Here is a 23,295-nt window from a genome sequence, read left to right on the forward strand (position 1 = left end):
TTAACCCTCAAAAACAAAGATTAATATATATAAATTATTCTGAACTGGGAAACACCAAAGTACAAACATAGGCCCAAACAAAAATACATTCCTTAAATGTGGCTTCCTTCAAATATATGATCATTTTCAGACATTGGCCCAAATCTGTTGAGCCTTGTGGTCTTGCGGTCACTAGCTGCTACCCAAGATTTTCAGAAAGCAAGCAAACAAGCAAGCAAGCAATCACCTCTTTTTCTAAATGACTACAGCAAACGTACAACCTTTGGAGGAGCAAGGAGGCCAAATACTGTGTATTGCTTTCCCTTGTGCTGCTGAAACTGCAGGAAGCCACACTGATTTTTAAAAGTAAGTCCAGGCCAAGGCGCTACTTGGTCAGGAAATCCCCATGATGGAGGCAAGACAAGAAAGGAGCTAGATAACCAAGATGAATCTGACACTCAGAATCTTCATCTACTTTCTCATCCAGGATATTAAGAACTACAGAAAGCACCAGCATTACTGTTGAGTCCTGTGAAAACAATGCTGCCATTTTCCCAAACAGCTGCACACTCACATTTTACAACAGTTTTTTCTATATGCCTTTTTTAAGGCACCAAAGTACGATAGTTAAAGGACAACAAATGCACAGTTTCATTTCTTTATACAAATTTTAATGAGATCAATTACAATTAAAGTGTAGATATGCTGAGAGCATGATCTATACCGAAAGAGGATTGGACGCATTAGTTAGCATAAAGTTTTCTTCTATAGTGAAACCATAGTCCTTCTATAGTGGAACCAAATAAAGGCAAGATCTATTGTTCCATCCAGAAGAATGCCCCAAATACATTTCCTCCAAGAAAAATATGAAAAGCTACAACTTTTTGGTCCAAATCATGGTTTTCAAGTTGGCAGATGGGGGATAACAAAAAGTCTACGAGCGAGTGTATTTACCCCAGATGTGCAGCATAAACACAGATGCAATAAAGAGAAGACTCATAACAAGAACTGGAACAGGACCACTGAAAATAGAGAAAAATGCATTTATTAACAAAAATTTTAAATTTTTGCATATAATTGCATATAGTTGCATATAATTTTGCATACAGTTGCATATAATTCAGTAACTTTAGGAAATCATATAATGCAAAATTAACTTATGAAGTAGCCACTAGTTCATGCTGCTTTAAGAAAATATTACATCAGAACAGAAGTGAGAGCTATGAATGATATTCAACATCACCCAGTAGAATCTCTATATCCATAGGCAAGATATCTGTGAATATTGGATACTGGGACCAATTGGGGGGAGGGAGGTCATGATGACCTTAATGCCCAACTTGCAAGCTTCTGGAAACATCTGGTCAATTGCAGTTGAACATAAAGTGCTCAACTACATAAGTCATCTAGTGGCAGTGCCTACATTCTGAACTAACTGAAGAATAAATCAGATTACCAATTTAATTGCATTAAGAAGAATCATTGCTGCATTTCACATTGTCACTTTATAATGTATTAATTATCTGCCCAACAGTGTTAATCTAGCCCAAAGACTTCAATCAAATTATGCAGAAGTTTTGGCCTCACAGAAACTGCAGAGATCCAATATCACTTTCTACTTATTTGAAAAAGCAGCATAAACACAGCTACATAAAGGTGCAATGCTGACATATTCTCTGTCCCTGGATGTGAGATGCTGATATCTATACTTATTTGTAATCTGGTTTATAGACAGTTTTAGCATAAATATATAATTGATCAAAGTGACCAACTTCTCCATATAATGGAGTTTGTTAAAAAAGAGATTCCAATATTATATCACAGGAATATCATACAGAGACTGGGGACCCAATCCTATCCAACTTTCCAGAACTGATGCAGCTGTGCCAACAGAGTGTGTGCTGCATCCTGCAGGCAGTCACACAAGCCTCCTCAACGTGAGCATTTGTTCCCTTACCTAAGGGCTGCATCACAGCTGCATCAGACCTGGAAAATTGGATAGGATTGGGCCCTGGGTTTCACAGAATCCTAGAGTTGGAAGGGCCTTCAAGGCCTAACCCCTACTTGCAAGTCAGAAATTCTCTCTTGAGCATCTCCAAAAGATGTTTGTCAAGCCTCTGCCAGAAGACCTCCAGCAAGGGAGAACCCACCACTTCCTTCAGTAAATGGTTCTATTATGGAATTGCTCTTACCATTAAATATATCCTTCTGATATCCAACTTAAATCTCACTTGCTGCACCTTAAGCCCATTAGATTTCATTCTCCTTTCTGAGGCAGCAGAAAACAAATCTTCGCCCTTTTCCACGTCACATTCCTTCAGGTACCTGAAAGCACTATCATTCCCCCCTTTACCTTCTCTAGATTAAGCATATCAGGTTCTGTCAATCTTTCCTCACAGGACTTCTAGATGAGGTCTGACTAGCACAGAGAGTTTTATCTTTGCACACCTGCATGGGAGATTTCACTGAATTCTGGTGGCCTATTGATACTGTATCTGCCTCTTGGGGGAGGGGGAGAGATTGAATGGGCAGAGTCTAAACAACAACAAATTCTGGCTTAACTTTCAAGACCAGACAAAATTTGTGGAACCACGTGCACGCCTAGAATCTTTTCACACTGCACCGAGTAAAAAAATATGTTCTTCCTCCAAGGGTCACTATCTCCTGTAACCAAAATGGTAACCGCTAGTCTTTATCTGCAGTTTGGCACTGGAGAAAATCTTCCCAAAATCTACAATTGCACAGGGATTACCTTCATCATCTCTAAAAAGAAAGGCTAGGACTCTTCTTTTCACTGATGCAATTCACCATGACAAGGGTGGTAAGACAAATTGTGGAACTCTAATCATGAACTTTGTTGCTTAACTATTGTTTTCCAAAAAGCTCTAAGAAAAAAAAATCCCTATTAATTAGGCCAACAATTGCTTTTTGCTTACACTTTAAGACCAGGGGAGTCCTCTGTATAGAATCTCCACATTCCTCCAGTGCCTGCAGAAGTTGTACGACCTGCACTCCTTGTTCCACAGCTAGCAGTTTTCCTGCATCAAAGACAAATCAGCAATACTGTCCAAATAGGCAAGATTCCCCCAAAATCATGGTTCTCATGAAACCCCATTGTCCCCATAGGCTGAATGATTCAGTATCTGTATCCACTAGGTTTTCCTGGAATCTAACCTTAGCGGATAACAAGAACTGACTGCATTTGCTTAAATTAGTTCTAAGCTACATTTGTAGTAAAAAAGAATGTCTAAAGCAGCGAGTCAATAAGAAAATAAAACAATACTGTGTACATCTTTGAGCTGCACACGCATATGTAAAAGTGCTAACGTTTTAAAAGGTCTGTGACAAGTGGCACAGCTTCAATACTTTCACTCTGTGTTAAACCATTCTCATATATAGACCAACCTTAAAGGAAGGAAGAAAAGGGAAATATACAAGGAAAGAAGCAGGGTCTTTACCAGAAGTGTCTCCAAGCCTGTAGGAGGACATTTTCCTTAAGAAGATTCAGTTCTTCAGATTCTTTTAAGAACTGTACTGAGATCTTTCTTTTTTCTTAATATTTTTATGAGCTGGTGATGAAATGGCCACTTGCTATAATGCAACTCATTTGTCTTGGTTTGCACCGTGTTTTAAAAAATTTTAGTTTGTGTATGTTTTGAACATATGAAAACTGTGTTTTAAACAGGGATGTGCACTGGGTGGGAAGGCAGGTGAAGCAGAGCCTCCCCACCAGAGTCCTTTGAAAAGTGCTGCTGCTGTGGGATAAACCCAAACACCCACACGCTGTGTGCTCTGCACTCTCTCGGTTCTTGCTTCACATGTGGGTTGGGGGTGTTTGGGCACCTCCCATGGTGGCAGCGCTTTTCAAAGCTCTGCTTCACCTGCCTCCCCAACCACCACACGTCCCGGGTTCTGAACGTGCATTTGTGTCATGCAAATACAAGGACACAGGGTTTCTTAAACTTTGAGGGAGCTTTACTCCCTCAGTAAGTTCTTGTGGGGGAGGGGCTGGGGGTGCTTGTGACTTACTTGGCATGGTGTAGGGCTGCAGCAGGCTGAAGGAGGTGCGGGGACCCCTGTGCCGCCCTCCCCGAGGCTTGGAATTTGCAACAGAAGCGGGCGCAAAGCACATCTGTTTTGCAGGTGCTTTGTGCCTGCTTTCAATGAACGTTCCAAGCCTCAGGGAGCTCTGTGCATGGCTCCCCGCACCTCCTGCAGCCTCATACCATGCCAAGTAAGTCACAAGCGCCCCCCCTTAGTGGCACGATCCTGGGGGTTGTGTCGCAGCCTCCCTTCCCCCACCCCTTAAAGGGATGGGGAAGCGTTACACGAACTGGTGGGCGACCAAGAACTACTGCACTGAAGAAATGAGATGACATCCTCCTAACCTACTTCACGATCACAGGTTGAAAGTGCAGTCATGTGCATGTCTACTTAGAAGCAAGTCCCATTATAGCCAATGGGGCTTCCTCCCAGGTAAGTGTGGACAGGGCTGCAGCCTGAGAGCCCCATCCTATGCCTGTCTGCTCAGCAGTAACTCCCGCTAGAGGCACTGGGCTGCCTCCCAGGAAAGCGCGGACTGCAGCCCGTCCTTCCTGCTGGTCCTCTGGAAAAGGTTCTGCGGGGCGCCCTCAGTGAGGAGCGGGCGGAGCAGCGCTGAGGGAAGAGGCGACGTCTCGGGGTCCCCCGCGCTGCGAAGGCGCCGCCAGCGACCGTCCCCCTACCTCTGGCGCACGGTGGAGCCTGCTGCCCGCGGAGCGACGGCCTTGCTGGGGGAGCGGCCGGAGGCGCCCACATTCGTGGCGCTGGGATTGGGGCCTGGCTGCGGGAAGAAAGCAAAGGTCAGGCGATCGGCGAACACAGGTGCGCCCCCGCCCCCCGCACGAGCCCCCAACCGCCGTTACCATGGCAGCAGCTGAGTGGATCCGTCCCTCTCACTCGAGCCCCGTCGTGTGTCTGCGAGACGCGTCCAAGCCGGAAGGGCCTTCTGCCAGCCACGCAGAAGGACCCCTGGAGCGGCTGCCCTCCGCGGCGCCTGACTCGAGCCCGCCCTCCCCGCGGCTTAAGAAGCGGCCGCCCAGGCCGGCGCTGCTCCCGGCCGGCAGGGCGTCGCCTCCGGCTCTCCTCAGCCGGCTCCGACCAGCGCCTGCCGCCTGACGGGCCCGCGGCCGAAACAGGCACCCCGCAGGCCACCCCGCCGGGAGGACCCAGCCGAAGGCCGACGTGTCCGTCCGAGAAGGAAGCGCGCGTGCGCGCGCACCGAAGCTGCGCCACGCGGTCGAGGGCGCGGTCATGGCCGCCGCCGCCGAGGCTCGCGAGGGGGCCCCGTCGGTCTTCTTCCTGCACCCGGACCTGGGCCTGGGTGGCGCGGAGCGGCTGGTCGTGGACGCGGCCCTGGCGCTGCGCGCGCGCGGCTGCCGCGTGCAGATCTGGACGCCGCGCTACGACCCCGCGCGCTGTTTCTCGGAAACGCGCCTGCTGGAGGTGAGGACGGCGGGCGGCTGGCTGCCGCGGAGCATCCTGGGAAGAGGCCACGCGCTCTGCGCCGCGCTCCGCATGGTCGCCCTGGCTCTGCACGTGCTGCTGCTCAGCGGGGAGGCCTTCGACGTCTTCGTCTGCGACCAGGTGGGCGAGGGAAGCCCCAGTGACTCTGATGGGGTTCGCTTCTGAGGAGACCTGCAGAGGCTGGGCTCGGTGGCGTAGCTGGAGGGGGCGGAGCACTCAGCCTGGCAGGGAGCGGGGCGAGCGGCCCCTCCCTTCGGAGCCGTTCCAGGCAATTCACTCTTTAAAAAACAAGCCCATCCACACTAATAACAGGCTCAGGGCACAATCTCAATTAAGGGTAGTGCAGCTCTGGGGTAAGGGAACAAACCTTCCCTTACTTTGAGGAGGCCTCTGTGAGTGACACACAACTGCAGGCTGCAGCGCACGTCCCGTTGGCACCGCTATGCCAGTGCTGGAAAGCACTGACAGAAGGGGTTAGGATTGTGCCCTTAATCATTTTGCAAGGGGTGGAAAAACTTACTTTCTTTATGATTTTTGTATGAGCAGAAGGAGGAAATAGGCACAAATAGAGGCTTCAGTGTGGAAATGTTGTACATTAAAGAGGAGGACATGGTAAGAAAAAACAGTCCATTTTTCTTACCTAGTTCATTTTTTCCTTTCCTCTGTCGTTCCCCTTGTATTAGTGAGCTAGAGAGGGGATCTGTCTTTTCACTGTACGCAAAGTGTTAAGTACACAGACACCGTTAGAAATAATATTTATTTATTTATATTTATACAGGTATTTATATACTGATTTCTTCTCAGACTTTCATCCAAGGCGGTTTACATAGGCAGGCTGTTCTAAACCCCCCATAGGAATTTTTACAATTGAATAGTTCTAGTCTTTCATAGAGCTCCTGTTCCAGCTGAATTCCTTCCTGGTCTGGCCTCTCTCTGGCCCTTTGCCTCCCACGTTCCACTTGACGGCAACGTCTCTCTGCCACCGAGGGTCAGCTCACCAGTATATCAGCGTGTCGTCAGTTCTCGGGTACTTCCGGTTGTTTTGAACTGGTAGCCTCAGATCTTCAGGCATACAAGGCGGCAGCTCTACCAACTGAGCCAGACCTCCTGCCTAATAACATATAACATAGTCTGCATAAACAGGTGCAGTTCTAAACTAACTAGTGTCAGGATTTCACTCTGTCAAGTCACCATAAGAATAAGATGGAACTTTCTGGACTCTGCCTTTGGAAAATGTTTGATGGTTGAGCATACTTCCTACTCTACAGCAAGTTTGATTATACTTGCTTAAAGGCACTGTTAGAATAGCAGTAGTAGTGATTCAGAATGAAGAAAGAAAGTAACCAGTTCTCAGTCATCTATTCCTTATCCAACCAGAGGGCATCCATAGTCTTGGTTGTTGGAGGCAGAAGAGATTTGGGATTGTGGGCAGCCAAACACTACATTTGGACAGTCTTGCCTGCTGTATTGAATAACAGTGTTTTTCCTTGTTTCTCCAGGTGCCTGCATGCATTCCAATTCTTCGTCTAGCCCGGACTTATAAGAAAGTTTTGTTCTACTGTCACTTCCCTGATCAGCTTCTTACTAAGAGGGAATCATTTATTAAACGTATTTACAGAGCACCACTGGACTGGTTGGAAGAATATACAACTGGCATGGCTGACTGTATTCTTGTCAACAGTTGTTTCACAGCAAATGTTTTTAAAGAAACCTTCAAGTCCTTGTCTCACATAAATCCAGATGTCTTGTACCCTTCTTTGAACGTCAGTACATTTGATGCTGTTATTTCTGCAGATGTAGCTAGCATAGTTCCCAACAAGAAGAAATTTGTGTTTCTTTCAATCAATAGATATGAAAGAAAGAAAAATCTAGAATTGGCTTTGAAAGCTTTGCATGATCTTCGTGGCAGACTTAATGCTCAGGAGTGGAAGGAGGTTCACTTGGTTTTGGCTGGTGGCTACGATGAAGCCATTCAAGAAAATGTGGAATATTATGAAGAATTGAAAGGTGTTGCCACAAAGCTTAATATTGATGAGTGTATCACATTCCTGAGATCTTTTTCTGATGAGCAAAAGATAGCTTTACTTAATAACTGTGTGTGTGTATTATATACTCCAAGTAATGAACACTTTGGCATAGTCCCTTTAGAGGCTATGTATATGAGATGTCCAGTCATTGCAGTAAACTCAGGTGGACCTTTGGAATCAATCGCAAACAATGTGACTGGCTTCTTATGTGATCCTCTTCCAACCCAGTTTTCGGATGCCATGGAGAAATTTGTAAAAGACCCTTCTTTAAAGAGGACAATGGGAACTGCTGGGAGAACCAGAGTTCTAGAAAAATTTTCATCAGAAGTGTTCTCTGAAAAGTTATACCAATATGTTTGTACTTAATGCAATGAAATAAAATTCCAGTTGTTAATATACTGCTTTGCAGTATTTTATTTTATGTGAAACCAATTGATTAAAATTGTTAATGGCACCATGTTTTTCCTACAAAAATGACTTATTAGATTTTTTTTTAGACCAAGTCTTATAATATTCCAGTGTGTATCTCATATTTCTGTTATGTGGTCTTTATACCATTTCCTACAGAATAATAAAGCATCAGTCTTACAAAAGCCATCCTTTAAGTCTTTAAAGCAGCATTTCCACCTTTATTGGCATATATATATATATATATATATATATATATATATATATATATATATATATAAGAACAAACAACAATTACAGTATCAGCCACAAGTACAGATGCAAATCAAAATGATAGTAATTAGCTAACCTCATATGTTCTATATCTTGACATGCTACTCTTCAACACTGACTCCAAGCAAGTAGCTACCTTTTCTGCTGAGTCTGGAGCATTAACTGAAAATATATACTTTAGGATCTTGTTCTCGTGGCCATCATACTTTTTCTTTAAATGCAACAGCAGTTCTAGAAATTTCAAATGAGCTTCAGAGTGCAGTGGGCAATACAAAATTACATGGGCTAGTGATTCGACTTCTCTTAGCTCACACATTTTCCAAACTGGGTTGCAAGCCTATGTTAGCTAGGTCACAGCCCCACATGTGCTAGGCCCAACATGATGCTTCCTATAGCGCCACAGTGCCTTTTTAGGAGGCCCTTTAGGCTGCTTTTGGGTTACGCTGGGCTCACAACCCACTCTTGGCCTCTGCAGGCCTAAGAATGCCCCATGGAAGTGACTTTCAGTTTGTGGACACAACTTCCAGTTTGACCAGAAGTCACTTCTGGTAGCTTCTGTGGGGCATTCTGAAACCTGTGCAGGTTAACAGAGTTGGTTGCAGACCTGGTATGACCCAGAAGCGGTCTCTGGGTCCTTCTAATAAAGCATTGCAGCCCTAGAGGGACCATTACATCGTGACCCACTGCAGAGGACAAGGAATGAAAAGTTGGGAAATCACTTTAAAATTATGAGGATGGAAAGTTTGTTGGACTTTATTGACTACCATATGGTAGGTACTTATGACGCACAATTACACAGCATTTACAGTTGAGTGAAAATAATACTCTCAATAGCATCATGTTGTAGTTCAAATGCTGGGAAAATGTCATTTTCCCCACAAACTATGGAGCTATAGTACAAGGCAATTTTCACCTGTCTCTGTTAAATCTCCATTAAACATTGTGGGACTTCCTTCTGTATACATAGGGATATTCCTAAGTTTCTAGGTTAGGGGCCTCCAAACCCTGGGCTGTAGGCAGGATCTGGCATTTGGGAAAAACTGTCCAGGTGTGGTGCTTTTTGTTCTACACTGCACCACCTTTCTCCTGTCATCCCATAGCCTTGCACCAATCAGCCACTTCCAATGCATGTCACCCCAGATACCCTGTGTTTCCCAGTGGCTACCTGGGATAAGACTGGAACAGTTGGATGAGGAGAAAGGTGTCTGCAGTGCAGAACAATAGGCGCCACAACTGAATTGCTTTTCCTGAATGCAGCAGGTCATGGTTTGGAGACCACTTCAATGATTTTAAAAACTTTTAAGGGAAGATTTAACAAATCCTGACAGATGCTCACAAATCCACTCATTCAACAAAACATGAAAACTGAGCAAATACAATGTGCAATACTGTAGAATATGTTTATTGCTTACATGGAATAGAAGTTAAGAGTACCTTAACTTACAATTTCTATGCTTTTTGGTGCAGGATGGGATTTATAGGATGTTCTACCAAAGAAGCTTCAATCTGCCAAACAGATATGTTTTGCTCTACTTTCCCTTAGCTAAATGACTAATTTAAAATGGGAATGTGAACATCTCAGTATTTTAGAGAGACATTAAGTAGTATTTTCATCAAACCAGTTAAGGCACACCATTACATTATCCTTGAATTTTTGACACACTCAGTTTCCTAAAGGAGAATGTAAGAGTGGGCATGAAAATGGTTACAAAGGTGTAAAAGGTCATAGTTCAGCACAGGTTTTTTTTTCAGTTTTATTACAGTCACCGACCAGCATAAAAATAACAATACATTCATAGTATACAACTGAACATACATACAACCCATCACAGCATCCTAACATAGGCACTTAACAACATAAAATGCTAACAATTAATAGACCTAAGTGTAGATAAGACTAAGTTTGGTCTAGTTATTGTGGATTAAACGGAGGAAGGTACTTGTGAAAGTCTTCTAGTCCATATTGAATTAAAAACTTATTCAGAATATAAATACTCCTCTATGAGCAACCTGGAAGGCCACAATCCACTCTCTTCCTCCTGATGCTAACTGCAGCACCTAAAAATTTAGCCACCCTCCGCGTTACCTCTGGATTTGCATCTGATAGAAGAGAATGACTATAATCTTGACCTGGGCATTTGGTGAGCTCTTCTAACAATGGGAAGATAAGGGATAACTGTATATCCTTATAAAAATTGCAATCCAGCAAACATGACTGGTAGTTTCTGGTTGGTTTTCCCCACAAGGACACAGTCGCTCCAAAAATGGGACCCTCCAAAAGCGTCCTTCCACTACAGCTGAGGGCAAACTATCACACCGTCCCAATGTAAACGCCGTTCTGTGGCTTGGGATTTCTAACTGGAAAAGATAGGGAGCTGGGGCAGCTATATATTTGAGTTCCTCCTTGATACAAAACTTTCTGACATTATTAAGGTCTTCCTGGCAAAGAAGGATCCGCTGCTTAATCCTAACTCCTGCATGAGCCAGTCCCATGTCAAACAAAAATGGCATGGAAAATCCCAGAGAGGACAGTTTTTGTTCCAGCCCTTTAATCCACTTGGATTTATACTCATTTTGGAGGATTAGGGAAGCAATCCCTAATGGGTATAGGTGCAGTCTTACCAGTAAGAGCAAATGGCTATCCAGACACGGGCCTCTATCCTATCAGGCCTGACTTTAGACATAAAAAAGTGTTCAAGACAGTACTGGATACACTAAAGGTGGCCCAAATAAACTTAGACTGGACACGCTCCATTATCATGAAGTTGGGAAAAGGTCCCAACTATGCTCCATACAATAATTGGGCCATCACCTTTGCCTCAAACAATTTAAGGGCTGCTGGCAGATACTGGGCTCCTTTACTTCGCATAAATTGGAGAATAGCAGAAGAGGTTTGCTGACCACTTAACGCTACATATTCTCCATGCGCTTTCCTAGAACCATTTGTATGGAATACCACACCCAAATATTTAAAATTGGACACCTGCTCTATTTTATGTCCATCGATCTTCCAGCACTGAATTTTTGGTTTCCTGGAGAAGGCCAAGATCTTAGTTTTGCTATAATTTATCACCAGTTGATTTTCTTTGCAATACACATTCAGAGAGTTCAGAGTTCTTTTAAGGCCAATAGGTGTTCTAGAAAGAATAACTGCATCGTCTGCATAAAGTAAGATGGCAATAGGCCTCCCAGCTAATTTAGGGGGATGGACATTGGGATTTTGTAGATGGTCAACCATTGAATTGATATAGAAATTAAAAAGAAGTGGGGCCAGAATACAGCCCTGCTTCACCCCCTTTTGAGTTGGTACCACTTTAGTGAGGTGACCTTGCAGGCTGCATTTCACTTTTAGTGCAGTATTTCTATGCAAGGACTGTATAAGAAAAAGAAGGTGCCGATCAATGTTAGTAGCCTTCAACTTCTCCCATAGTTTAGTTCTTGAGATGGAGTCGAAAGCAGCCATCTAAAGAATCTATAGAGGGAGATCGTTCTAGAGGACATATATTTCTCTACTAAATGTTGAAGTACCATGCACTAGTCGATTGTGGATCGACCCTCCCTGAAACCTGCCTGCTCCTCTGCTATTATGTTCTCTTGATTTAACCAATCCTTGAACTTCTCCTGCAAATGCTTTGCATACAATTTGCTGATAAAATTGAGTAAACTTATAGGCCTAAAATTGGAGGGGTCATTTTTCTTCCCCTTTTTGAAAATAGGGACAATAATTGCCATCCCCCAGTCTGTTGGTATGTGACCGGTTTTATCAATATAAGAAAATAGCAAAGCCAGTACTGGTGCCCACCAATCTAGATTGTTTTTAATTTACTCCGGGGGAATAAGGTCTTCTCCAGGAGCCTTTCCATCCTTCAACTGAGCGACCAAGCTATGTATCTCTGGTACGACGACTGGAGGCCAAGGAGCAGTCTCTTCCAGATCACCTAGAGTCTCACTAGGGACAACGTCTGGGTTATTATATAATTCATGGAAGTGCTTCTCCCAGCTACTTGGCTGTATATAGCAATCAGATAAAGTTGGCCCATAATTAGGTGCGTTCTTTGTCAATCTCCAAAACCGACCCGAATCCTTGACTCTGGCGGCCTGTATCAATCCTACCCACTCATTTCTCACAGCCACTTTCTTTTTGTAGGTCACCAGCCTTTTATATTGCTTTTTAAGCCACAGAAGCTTCTGAGCAGCACCCAATCCCCCCTCAGATTTCAAAGTTTGGTACGTGTTGTGTAACGCCTTTTTGGCAGTTATACATTCCTTATCAAACCACTGTTTAGAGAGGGGACGGTCACTCTGATAGCAATGAGGGAAGTCAGATGTTCTACCAGAGAGCACCTGCTTCAGCTTATGCACTAGTTCATGATACGTGTCCACAACCTTAGTAGTGCGATCACTATTACATAACACCTGGATGTGTTTCAGGGGATCAGAAGCAAGCAATACTTTTATCTTCTGATCAATACATGGGCTCCATCTTCGGCGGCGATATATTCCTCCTTCTGCAGATGGCATAAATTTGTAATGGCTCACACTTCTCAATTGTTGGCTAGGGAATTTTAGGGTCAAAGCCACCACTATCAAACTTAGGTATTACCTCCAGCTCATCTGAAACAGGAAACAAGTTAGAAGAGATAATGAAATAATCAATTTGAGTCATTTTAGGCCCTGCAAAATAAGTATAGTCAGCTGGATGGTCTTTTCCAAAGGTTCAAGATATTCAAATTGAGTCTTAAAGTAAGTTGTTTCAGAAGGAGACCCGCATAGTTTGACTTTTGATCCTTGGAACAGCGTTTGTATAGTGGACCAGGTCCTTCAGGTGAGGGCAGATAGAATCCTTGTTGCACACAAAGAGTCTCATCATCTCGAGCCAGCCTCGCATTAAGGTCTCCAGCAAGCACCACATGGGCCCTAGGATGATGACTGAGCAGTGTCCCTACGTACTCCTCAAAGGCCACCCATAACTCCTTAGTTTGTGACTTCCTTGAGAGAGGGGGTAAATAAGCATTGATTAATAGTAACTCAAACCGGGGAAGTTGAACCAAGATTGACATTGCATGTTGTTTAAATATTGTAAGCGGACGTGCATCAACACACATTGAGGTGACAATCAACACACCCAAACCACCATTCCAACAACCCCTTCCACTCCCCAAGCTTGCTTCCATAGAATATTCCTGATATCCATTTAACCATAAATTTCCAGATGTCCAAGTCTCTCTTATTATGTCCTTGCTATTTAGGAATTCCCAAGTGGGGTCCCAGTGAATGCCACACCAGCCATGTACATTCCATGTTTATAAGCTCAATCTTATTTTTATGCTGGTCACCTACATGTCATGGGGGGGGGGTCACTGAGATTCTGCTTGTGTCCTGATCGTTTCCCTCCCTCTCCTCTCCTTGTACCATCAGTTCGCCTTTCATCCCAATCCACATCACTGCTCACTGTTTGTTGGACTGCAGTCACATCCGAACAGTGCACAAGTGCTTCTACACAGACGGTGTTAGGCAAACCACACTGGGAAGCAGGACGAACCTGTATGCTATCTTCTTCAATAACATAAGAGCATAAGAACAGCCCCACTGGATCAGGCCATAGGCCCATCTAGTCCAGCTTCCTGTATCTCACAGCGGCCCACCAAATGCCCCAGGGAGCACACCAGATAACAAGAGACCTCATCCTGGTGCCCTCCCTTGCATCTGGCATTCTGATTTAACCGATTTCTAAAATCAGGAGGTTGCGCGTACACATCATGGCTTGTACCCCATAATGGATTTTTCCTCCAGAAACTTGTCCAATCCCCTTTTAAAGGCGTCAAGGCTAGACGCCAGCACCACATCCTGTGGCAAGGAGTTCCACAGACCGACCACGCGCTGAGTAAAGAAATATTTTCTTTTGTCTGTCCTAACCCGCCCAACACTCAATTTTAGTGGATGTCCCCTGGTTCTGGTATTATGTGAGAGTGTAAAGAGCATCTCCCTATCCACTCTGTCCATCCCCTGCATAATTTTGTATGTCTCAATCATGTCCCCCCTCAAGCGTCTCTTTTCTAGGCTGAAGAGGCCCAAATGCCGTAGCCTTTCCTCATAAGGAAGGTGCCCCAGCCCCGTAATCATCTTAGTCGCTCTCTTTTGCACCTTTTCCATTTCCACTATGTCTTTTTTGAGATGCGGCGACCAGAACTGGACACAATACTCCAGGTGTGGCCTTACCATCGATTTGTACAACAGCATTATAATACTAGCCGTTTTGTTCTCAATACCCTTCCTAATGATCCCAAGCATAGAATTGGCCTTCTTCACTGCCGCCGCACATTGGGTCGACACTTTCATCGACCTGTCCACCACCACCCCAAGATCTCTCTCCTGATCTGTCACAGACAGCTCAGAACCCATCAGCCTATATCTAAAGTTTTGATTTTTTGCCCCAATGTGCATGACTTTACACTTACTGACATTGAAGCGCATCTGCCATTTTGCTGCCCATTCTGCCAGTCTGGAGAGATCCTTCTGGAGCTCCTCACAATCACTTCTGGTCTTTACCACTCGGAAAAGTTTGGTGTTGTCTGCAAACTTAGCCACTTCACTGCTCAATCCTGTCTCCAGGTCATTTATGAAGAGGTTGAAAAGCACCGGTCCCAGGACAGATCCTTGGGGCACACCGCTTTTCACCTCTCTCCATTGTGAAAATTGCCCATTGACACCCACTCTCTGCTTCCTGGCCTCCAACCAGTTCTCAATCCACGAGAGGACCTGTCCTCTAATTCCCTGACTGTGGAGTTTTTTCAGTAGCCTTTGGTGAGGGACCGTGTCAAACGCCTTCTGAAAGTCCAGATATATAATGTCCACGGGTTCTCCCGCATCCACATGCCTGTTGACCTTTTCAAAGAATTCTATAAGGTTCATGAGGCAAGACTTACCCTTACAGAAGCCATGCTGACTCTCCCTCAGCAAGGCCTGTTCGTCTATGTGTTTTGAGATCCTATCTTTGATGAGGCATTCCACCATCTTACCCGGTATGGATGTTAGGCTGACCGGCCTATAGTTTCCCGGGTCCCCCCTCTTTCCCTTTTTAAAAATAGGCGTGACATTTGCTATCCTCCAATCTTCTGGCACCGTGGCCGTTTTGAGGGACAAGTTGCATACCTTAGTCAAGAGATCTGCAACTTCATTCTTTAATTCCTTAATAACCCTTGGGTGGATGCCATCAGGGCCCGGTGACTTATTGATCTTTAATTTATCAATGAGGTCTGAAACATCTTCTCTTTTAACCTCTATCTGACTTAACTCCTCGGTTAGGAGGGGCCGTTCGGGCAGCGGTATCTGCCCGAGGTCTTCTGCCGTGAAGACAGATGCAAAGAACTCATTTAATTTCTCTGCCATCTCTAAGTCTCCTTTTATCTCCCCTTCCCCTCCCTCACCATCCAGAGGGCCAACCGCTTCTCTGGCGGGTTTCCTGCTTCTAACATATTTGAAGAAGCTTTTATTATTCCCCTTAATGTTGCTGGCCATGCGTTCCTCATAGTCTCGCTTGGCCTCCCCTATCACCTTCTTACATTTCTTTTGCCACAGTTTATGTTCCTTTTTATTCTCTTCATTAGGGCAAGACTTCCATTTACGGAAGGAAGCTTCCTTGCCCTTCACAGCCTCTCTAACTTGGCTGGTTAGCCATGCGGGCACCCTCCTGGATTTAGTGGAACCCTTCTTTCTTTGCGGTATACACCTCTGCTGGGCCTCTATTACTGTTGTTTTAAGCAGCCTCCATGCACTCTGGAGAGATTGGACTCTTTTTACCCTCCCTTTCAACCTCCTTCTAACCAGCCTCCTCATTTGAGGGAAGTCCGCCCGTCGGAAGTCAAGGGTTTTTGTTAGAGATTTGCCTGGTATTCTTCCCCCAACGTGCATGTCAAAACGGATCGCAGCATGATCACTGTTCCCCAATGGCTCAGTAACGTTTACATCTCTAACCAGGTCCTGCGTACCGCACAATATTAAATCCAGAGTCACCTGTCCTCTGGTGGGCTCCGTGACTAGCTGATCTAAGCCACAGTCATTTAGCACGTCAAGAAATCCGGTTTCCTTACCGTGACCAGAACACAAATTGACCCAGTCAATATGAGGATAATTGAAGTCCCCCATGATTACAACCCTGTCCCTCCTTGTCACCTCCCTGATCTGTTTCCTCATTTCAAGGTCCCCATCCGATTTCTGGTCTGGAGGACGATAGCATGCCCCCAGTATTACATCGCTGCACAAGCCTGGTAATTTAACCCACAGATTCTACGGTGGAGTCGGACCCACCTTCAATCTCTACTTTGCTGGATTCTATCCCTTCCTTAACATAAATGGCCACCCCACCTCCAACACGCCCCTGCCTGTCCCTCCTGTAGAGTTTATAGCCCGGGATTGCGGTATCCCACTGATTCTCCGCATTCCACCAGGTTTCCATTATGCCCACTATGTCAATATTTTCCCTTGTCCCCAGACATTCCAGTTCTCCCACCTTTGCTCGTAGACTTCGGGCATTCGCATAAAAGCATTTATACACGGAATGCCCAGGATGGGCTGCCTATTCGCTCCTTTGTCCCCGCATCCTCTCATTGTGCCAAACCGTCTATCACATCCCATCACCCTACCTTTCCCAATTTCTTCTTCTACCCTGCCTTTGTCTTGTTGTTCTCTAACCTCCCCATCCTCATCCCATAGGGATGAGGAGTCCCGAACTGGATGCCCCTCGGCTCCTGTCGGCCTTCCCCCAGGGATCAGTTTAAAAGCTGCTCTGCCACCTTTTTAATGTTATGCGCCAGCAGTCTGGTTCCATTCTGGTTCAAATGGAGCCCGTCCCTCTTGTACAGGCCCCGCTTGTCCCAAAGCGTTCCCCAGTGCCTAACAAATCTAAACCCCTCCTCCCTACACCACCGTCTCATCCACGCATTGAAACCCCTGATCTCCGCCTGCCTAGCTGGCCCTGCGCGTGGAACAGGTAGCACTTCAGAGAACGCTACCTTTGAGGTCCTGGCTTTCAGCTTCCTGCCTAAAAGCCTAAATTTGGCCTCCAGGACCTCCCAGCTACACTTGCCCACGTCGTTGGTGCCGACATGCACCACAGCCGCTACCTCTCCCCCAGCACTGTCTACTAGCCTGTCTAGACGAGAAGTGGTGTCCGCAACCTTCGCACCAGGCAGGCAAGTCACCATGCGGTCCTCACATCCGTCGCAAACCCCCCTCTCTATGTTTCGAATAATCGAATCCCCCACTACAAGAAGCCCCCGACCCCCCTCCCGCCGAGGAGTATCCCGAGTGTGCTCGGATACGGGCCCATCCCCTGGAGAAAGGATCCCCCCTAGGGGATTGTTTCCCTCCTCTCCAGGATGACATCCTCCAGTCCCGAGACGTCCCACCCGGGCAGCCGAGGACCTGCATGCCTGAGGTTGGGACGAAGCCTGATCGTCCCCGGAAGTCTCCCCACGGTCCTCCTCTGGCTGCCTGCGCTTCTCCAGGTCGGCCACCAAGGCTTCAAGGGAGCGGACGCATTCCCTGAGAGCCTGGAGCTCCTTGCACCGAGGACACACCCATGACTTATGCCCCAGAGGCATATAATCATACATTTGGCACTCGATGCAGAACACTGGATAGCCCCCACCCTGCTGCTGGCTGTCTGACTGCATAGCTTTTTTGTTGTTGTTGTTGTTTTATTTAGGGGTCCTTTTAAAAACCGTACACTGGATAGCAGCCCTTTTCTCAAGGGAAGAGGAAGGGCAGTGTATGGGGCCCTGGCCTCCTCGCCCTGCTGCTGAACTCGCCCAGATGCTAAACTCTCGTGCCTTACCTGGCACTTAGTTCCCGAGGCACTGGGTTCCCAGAGGCCACACGCGTCTGCAGAGAGCCTCACGTGATGGCCCGCCTAGCTTTATACTCCTGGCTGGCTCCTCCTTCCTTCCTGATTGAAAGGGGGCTGGCCTTCCCAGGTGAGTTTACAAAAGCTCAGGAAGGCAAATGGCTGCTGATGGGCGTGACCTACTCTGCAGGCTCCTGAATGGACTGTTTGGATTAGCCTAATGGGGCTCTTAATGGGTTGGGAATTGGCCCTTCCTAGGTTCTTTCCCTCCTAGTTCTGTTCTCTTAGGCTGGACTGTTTTTGTAACCTCAAGCTAGTTTTTATTTGGGTTTGTTTAATTATTTATTGCTCTCTAGATCCTGTGTCCCAATTTACTGACCTGTTTAGGTTATGTTCTAACTTAGATTAAGTTTAACCTGGGTTAAGTATAGGTTTAATTTAAACAAGTAGAAAAACCTGCTTTCCACTTTATCCTCCTCCCTTCCTTCGATTAGGTGCTACCTTAGGTGCAGCTAACTTTCAACTTTGATTTAAATGCCTGACCCTTGGGCTCTTACTCACGAGTAGGACTCTGCTCTTACTCACGAGTAGGACTCTGCTCTTACTCACGAGTAGACCTATGTACCTCCCTTAGGTGCTAACTTTCAATTTTGATTTAAGGTTGCTTTAAAGGTAAGGTTAAGGTTAGAAGACAGGGAGTTAGAAAGACAAAGCGTTAGAATGAGTACACTTACCTCCTCCTCCTCCTGCTCCTCCTCCTCTCCTTCTCCAAAACTCAGAGGTCTCCTTGCCTTCTCCTCGCCCGGATGCTAAACTCTCGTGCCTTACCTGGCACTTAGTTCCCGAGGCACTTGGTTCCCAGAGGCCACACGCGTCAATAGATTGTTGTAATTGCTGTCTGACTGCATCTAAGTTGCCAATGATCTTTTTCTGTTCTTGATTAGGCATAGCTTTAAATGCCATCAGTGCCTCTTGCACAAGATTTTGATCTATGACAGGGGTGCCCAAACCCCGGCACTGGGGCCACTTGTGGCCCTCGAGGCCTCTCAATGCGGCCCTCATGGAGCCCCCAGTCTCCAATGAGCCTCTGGCCCTCTGAGATTTGTTGTAGCCCACACTGGCCTGATGCAACTGCTCTCAGCGTGAGGGCAACTGTTTGACCTCTTGCGTGAGCTGTGGGATGAGGGCTTCTTCCACTGCTTGCTGTTTCACATCTGTGATGCAATAGCGGCAGCAAAGGAAAGGCTGGCGTTGCTTTGTGCAAGGCCCTTTATAGGCATTGAGCTATTGCAAGACCTTCATTCATTCATACAAGTTCATCTTTAGTATATTCATTTATGTAAACTTATGTAAATTTATTCAAATTTTAAATGTAAATTGATTCTTCCCCCCCCGGCCCCTGACACAGTGTCAGAGAGATGATGTGGCCCTCCTGCCAAAATCTTTGGACACCCCTGATCTATGATATCGAGCTGAAGCAATGGGTCACAATCGGCCAGATCCGCAGCTGTTGGCAAGCCTGGGAGCGTTACTGCTTTTGTTAACATTCTAGTGATGGAGGTTTGCGACTGTGGTAGATATGTCATCTCAGGATAATCTGAGTCCTGTTGGTATTAGCTTCCTGAATCACAGTTGCATCTTTTTCCAGTGCTTTTTCCCAGGGAGCCTCAATAATGCTATTCAGATCTTGAGACAGTATTGCTCCTTGGGTTGGGAAGGAAGAGTCTTGCCTTGGGGAATCTCCTATCGGTTGCTGGAACTGCACAGCACAGGTTCTTTGAGCAGCTAAAACCCAACCATTTTTCATGAGCATTTCCTGAAAAGTGATCCAATTCTATCTCCCCCAAGGTAGATTTTCCTTGCCAGATTTTCTACCAAAAGAACAAATCCATGATTTTTACGATGAGTAGAATTTTCAGGCTTTATAATGATAGAGTGTGGGGAAATGAATTCTTTCACTATACAGTGTAGCAGCCACTCCTCCAGCTCTCGAATGTGTTCTCTAATCTTGTGATTGTTCTTGTTGCTCTTCTTTGCAACTAATCCAATTTGAATTCAGCAATTTTCAACATGGGTGACCTGCACCGGATCCAATAATCCCTGGACAATTACATTAATACTTTCCTATCCCAATTTGAATCCCCTTCATAGATCACTGCCTTGTTGTGGCAAAGGGACTTGAGTAACTCAGGGTGCAATCCAAACCTGCACTGGAGCAGGCAAGCCAGGAGGCTTGCGCTGCATCCAACGCAGGTTTGTTGGGTGCAGCAGCTCAGCCAGGGGCAAGGGGAAGAAAACCCTATGGACTTTAATTTATTTTGTTTGTTTATTTACTTTATTTATACCCCGCCTTTAGTAGTAGTAGACTTTAGAGTCAAAAGGCAAAAGATACAACACTGGAAGATGAGCCCCTCAGGTTGGAAGGTGTCCAATATGCTACTGGGAGAGCGGAGGACAATTTGAATATAACTTGAATACCCCACCTATAACATCAATTCGTAGGGATTCAAGTTTTAATCGGTATTGTACAGTTGATTTATCAATGAAAGCATTTCTGTAAGTGGTTGGATCTATTTTAATAGACAAGAAGAAATTTTAAATTGGTGGAGGCTGCAAGTTTAAGGTATGCTTGTTTGGAGAGACTATTTTGGTTGATTAACTAGTGCAGGGGTCTCTAAACTTCTTGGCCAAAGGGCTGCATCAAATATCTGGCACAGTGTTGAGGGCTGGAAAAAAAATTAAATATAAAATTTAAATACATTCAAGATGGAACTTAGACGAATGAATGAATCAATGGGCTCAAATGCCCAGGATTTCTCCAAGCACCACCACAGCCCAAGAAATAAAGCATAGACTTAAATGGACCCCCATTCCCCCACCCCACAGGCACAACGCTGGTTGTGTTTGGTCAACTGGGCCAGAGGCTCTCAGGGGATCAGAAGCTGGCCGTGGGCCAGATAGAGGCTTTCTGTGGGTCGCATCTGGCCCCCGGGCTGGGGTTTGAAGTGTAATCGGGGATTAACAAATATGGCCTTTTCTCCTCATCAATAGTCATAGATTTTGGCTGCAACCTGGCAGTGAGACCAGCAATGCAACGCAACAAGCAGGAGTAAGAGGCTCGGCTTGGCGGGGTTGTGTTTTTTGTGTCCTCAAAAAAGCCCTCCTGTCCATCCTGCGCCTCTTATTGGTGTTTATCACACTGTGTCAGGCCTACTAATCTGGAAGTAACAGGTGATTACATCATCAAATACTTCAAATAGGTAGGTGGTACTTCAAATAGGTAGACCAAGGAAGCAGTACAGTGAGGGACAAGCTTTGAGAAACGCTGCTCTACATACTTGCCTGGAAGTAAGTCCTATTGAAGTCAATGAGACTGACAGCCTAATCCAATGCATGTCTACTCAGAAGTAAGTCCCATCAGAGTCAATAGGGCTTACTCCCAGGAAAGTGCATAGGATTGGGCTGTTATTTCTGAGTATTCATCTCAAAAGAAAACAGATTGGGGTTTGATTAATATTTAAATGTATTTAAATTTAATTTGTTTATTGATTAATCTGTTAAAAAAGCAGATGATTGGCCGACTAAACAGTTGTTAATCGGGTGACGGAGGTAAAAACAATATACAATTTACAGTTGGTGCACAGCTCTAACAGAAGGTGCTGCGATGATTCTTCTCTTTTTGTTACTCTTCAGTTTACCATCTTTTCCTGTCATAAAGCACCTGTTATTACTGTGTATTTGAGACTGCATTCATAGAAAGCTCTGATAGCATTCTCTCCAGCTCTTAGTAATACGCCCAGATCTTTCTGTGCTTTTCATTTTGTAAAATAGGAGATACCTTTGGCAAGAGACTGAGGATACATTTTGGACTTTTCCAAAGGAAATGGGAGTTTTAAAAGCCTCAAAAAAGCAAACAGAAGTAGCCAACTTGCTTGTGTGTGCTTTTCTCATCTATCCTATCGGAGATGGGAGTGAAATTTTTTAATTAGATAAAAATGCAAAATTCCTGCCAACTGTGTTAACTAGAAGAGGGCTGTATTATATTCTTACATAAATTGTCGCTGAATTGACAAAAGAAAGGAGGCTTTGGAAGATGATCTGATTAGTGTCAGTGGAAAGTGCTAGAACTCAACTGCTGGCGAATGTCCAGTAGCCATCATGGAATAATCATCACCTCATCATTCAGCCTCCTCAACTGACATGCAAAACATCCCAATATTCATTGCACATCTGTGCTAGACAGATTATGCATTAGCAATTCAAATCAACCCAATGCACAGGCAGTTTCTGCAAAAGGTGTCTGTTTGGGGGAACTGCCTTGTTGTCTAGGCTGGATAATAAGGCGACTCTGTATAATCTTAGAGAACAATCAACCCATCTTGAGGAGGTGACTGACCACATCCGCTCTTGCCCTGACAGCGCTAGAACAATGGCTCCATAATGCACTTGACTCATCTGGTAATAAAATCTACTTTTGATTAGCACTCCTGGCTTGTGTCAATCACTGTATGATGCGCCATTGTCCTCTGGTCCCAAACACAGTTTATTTACAGGGAAACAAAGCCCTTTTTGGATATGGCTGCTGCCCAAAGATTGCAAAATAGATTGAGCTGTCAGCCCCACACATTAGATGAAGATTAATGAGCTGTGCAGACAATAAATATGAGGCAATGACCATAAATATGCTAATAGGAATTATCCATATACAGTATAATTGGTACAAAAATTAAAACGTAGTGTGAAGGAGATGGGTCATCGGGTGACAGATAGATAATCTTGAGTGTGGAAGAACTGTGCCTCCATTAGATTCTCTACAGGTTTATCTTCTCCAATTAAATCTTTCAAAGAACTAATTGTTTAAAAGCCGCTTGAATAATCTCTTTTTAAACAGAGGTTTGTGGGGGGAAAGTGTTTATTAAAAAGTGACTTCAATGGAAGTATTATTAGAATTTTTTTTAAAGTTAACTATCAGGAGCTGGACATAAAAAGATTAATATTTGTGATCAGCTGCCAAGTTAAATTAAGGGGTAGGAATTTACTTGAATAGTACATCAATCAAAACTTCTAGGAAAACTAAAAGGTGGTAATAAATGTACACATGCAGGTGGTTCATCCCTTTGGGAAATATACAAGAGGCACAGGCTTATCACTTTTATGGTATAACTCAGAGATATTTAAAATCAACAGCACAAACCCATTAACCAGTATCATATAGGCATATCATAACATATAACAGTATCATATATGATACAGCCCCTG

At 45.0% G+C, this 23,295-nt stretch overlaps 2 protein-coding genes across 2 annotated transcripts; one reads left to right on the forward strand and one right to left on the reverse strand.

Annotated features, from left to right (window-relative positions):
- Positions 1-628: 628 nt before the first annotated feature.
- SEC61B (SEC61 translocon subunit beta) lies at positions 629-4,992 on the reverse strand. The gene is made up of 4 exons (XM_066628355.1): positions 4,884-4,992; positions 4,704-4,801; positions 2,916-3,017; positions 629-1,001 (listed from the first exon to the last, which is right to left on the reverse strand). Exons 1-4 carry the CDS (start codon positions 4,884-4,886, stop codon positions 914-916), a joined length of 291 nt encoding a protein of 96 aa, XP_066484452.1. The 5' UTR covers positions 4,887-4,992; the 3' UTR covers positions 629-913.
- A 254-nt stretch (positions 4,993-5,246) lies between these two features.
- ALG2 (ALG2 alpha-1,3/1,6-mannosyltransferase) lies at positions 5,247-8,024 on the forward strand. The gene is made up of 2 exons (XM_066629002.1): positions 5,247-5,604; positions 6,984-8,024. The coding sequence occupies exons 1-2, from the start codon at positions 5,272-5,274 to the stop codon at positions 7,875-7,877; spliced, it is 1,227 nt and encodes a 408-aa protein (XP_066485099.1). The 5' UTR covers positions 5,247-5,271; the 3' UTR covers positions 7,878-8,024.
- Positions 8,025-23,295: the final 15,271 nt, after the last annotated feature.

Source organism: Tiliqua scincoides, chromosome 5 (genome assembly GCF_035046505.1).
Source record: "Tiliqua scincoides isolate rTilSci1 chromosome 5, rTilSci1.hap2, whole genome shotgun sequence".
In the NCBI taxonomy this organism is placed as follows: domain Eukaryota; kingdom Metazoa; phylum Chordata; class Lepidosauria; order Squamata; family Scincidae; genus Tiliqua; species Tiliqua scincoides.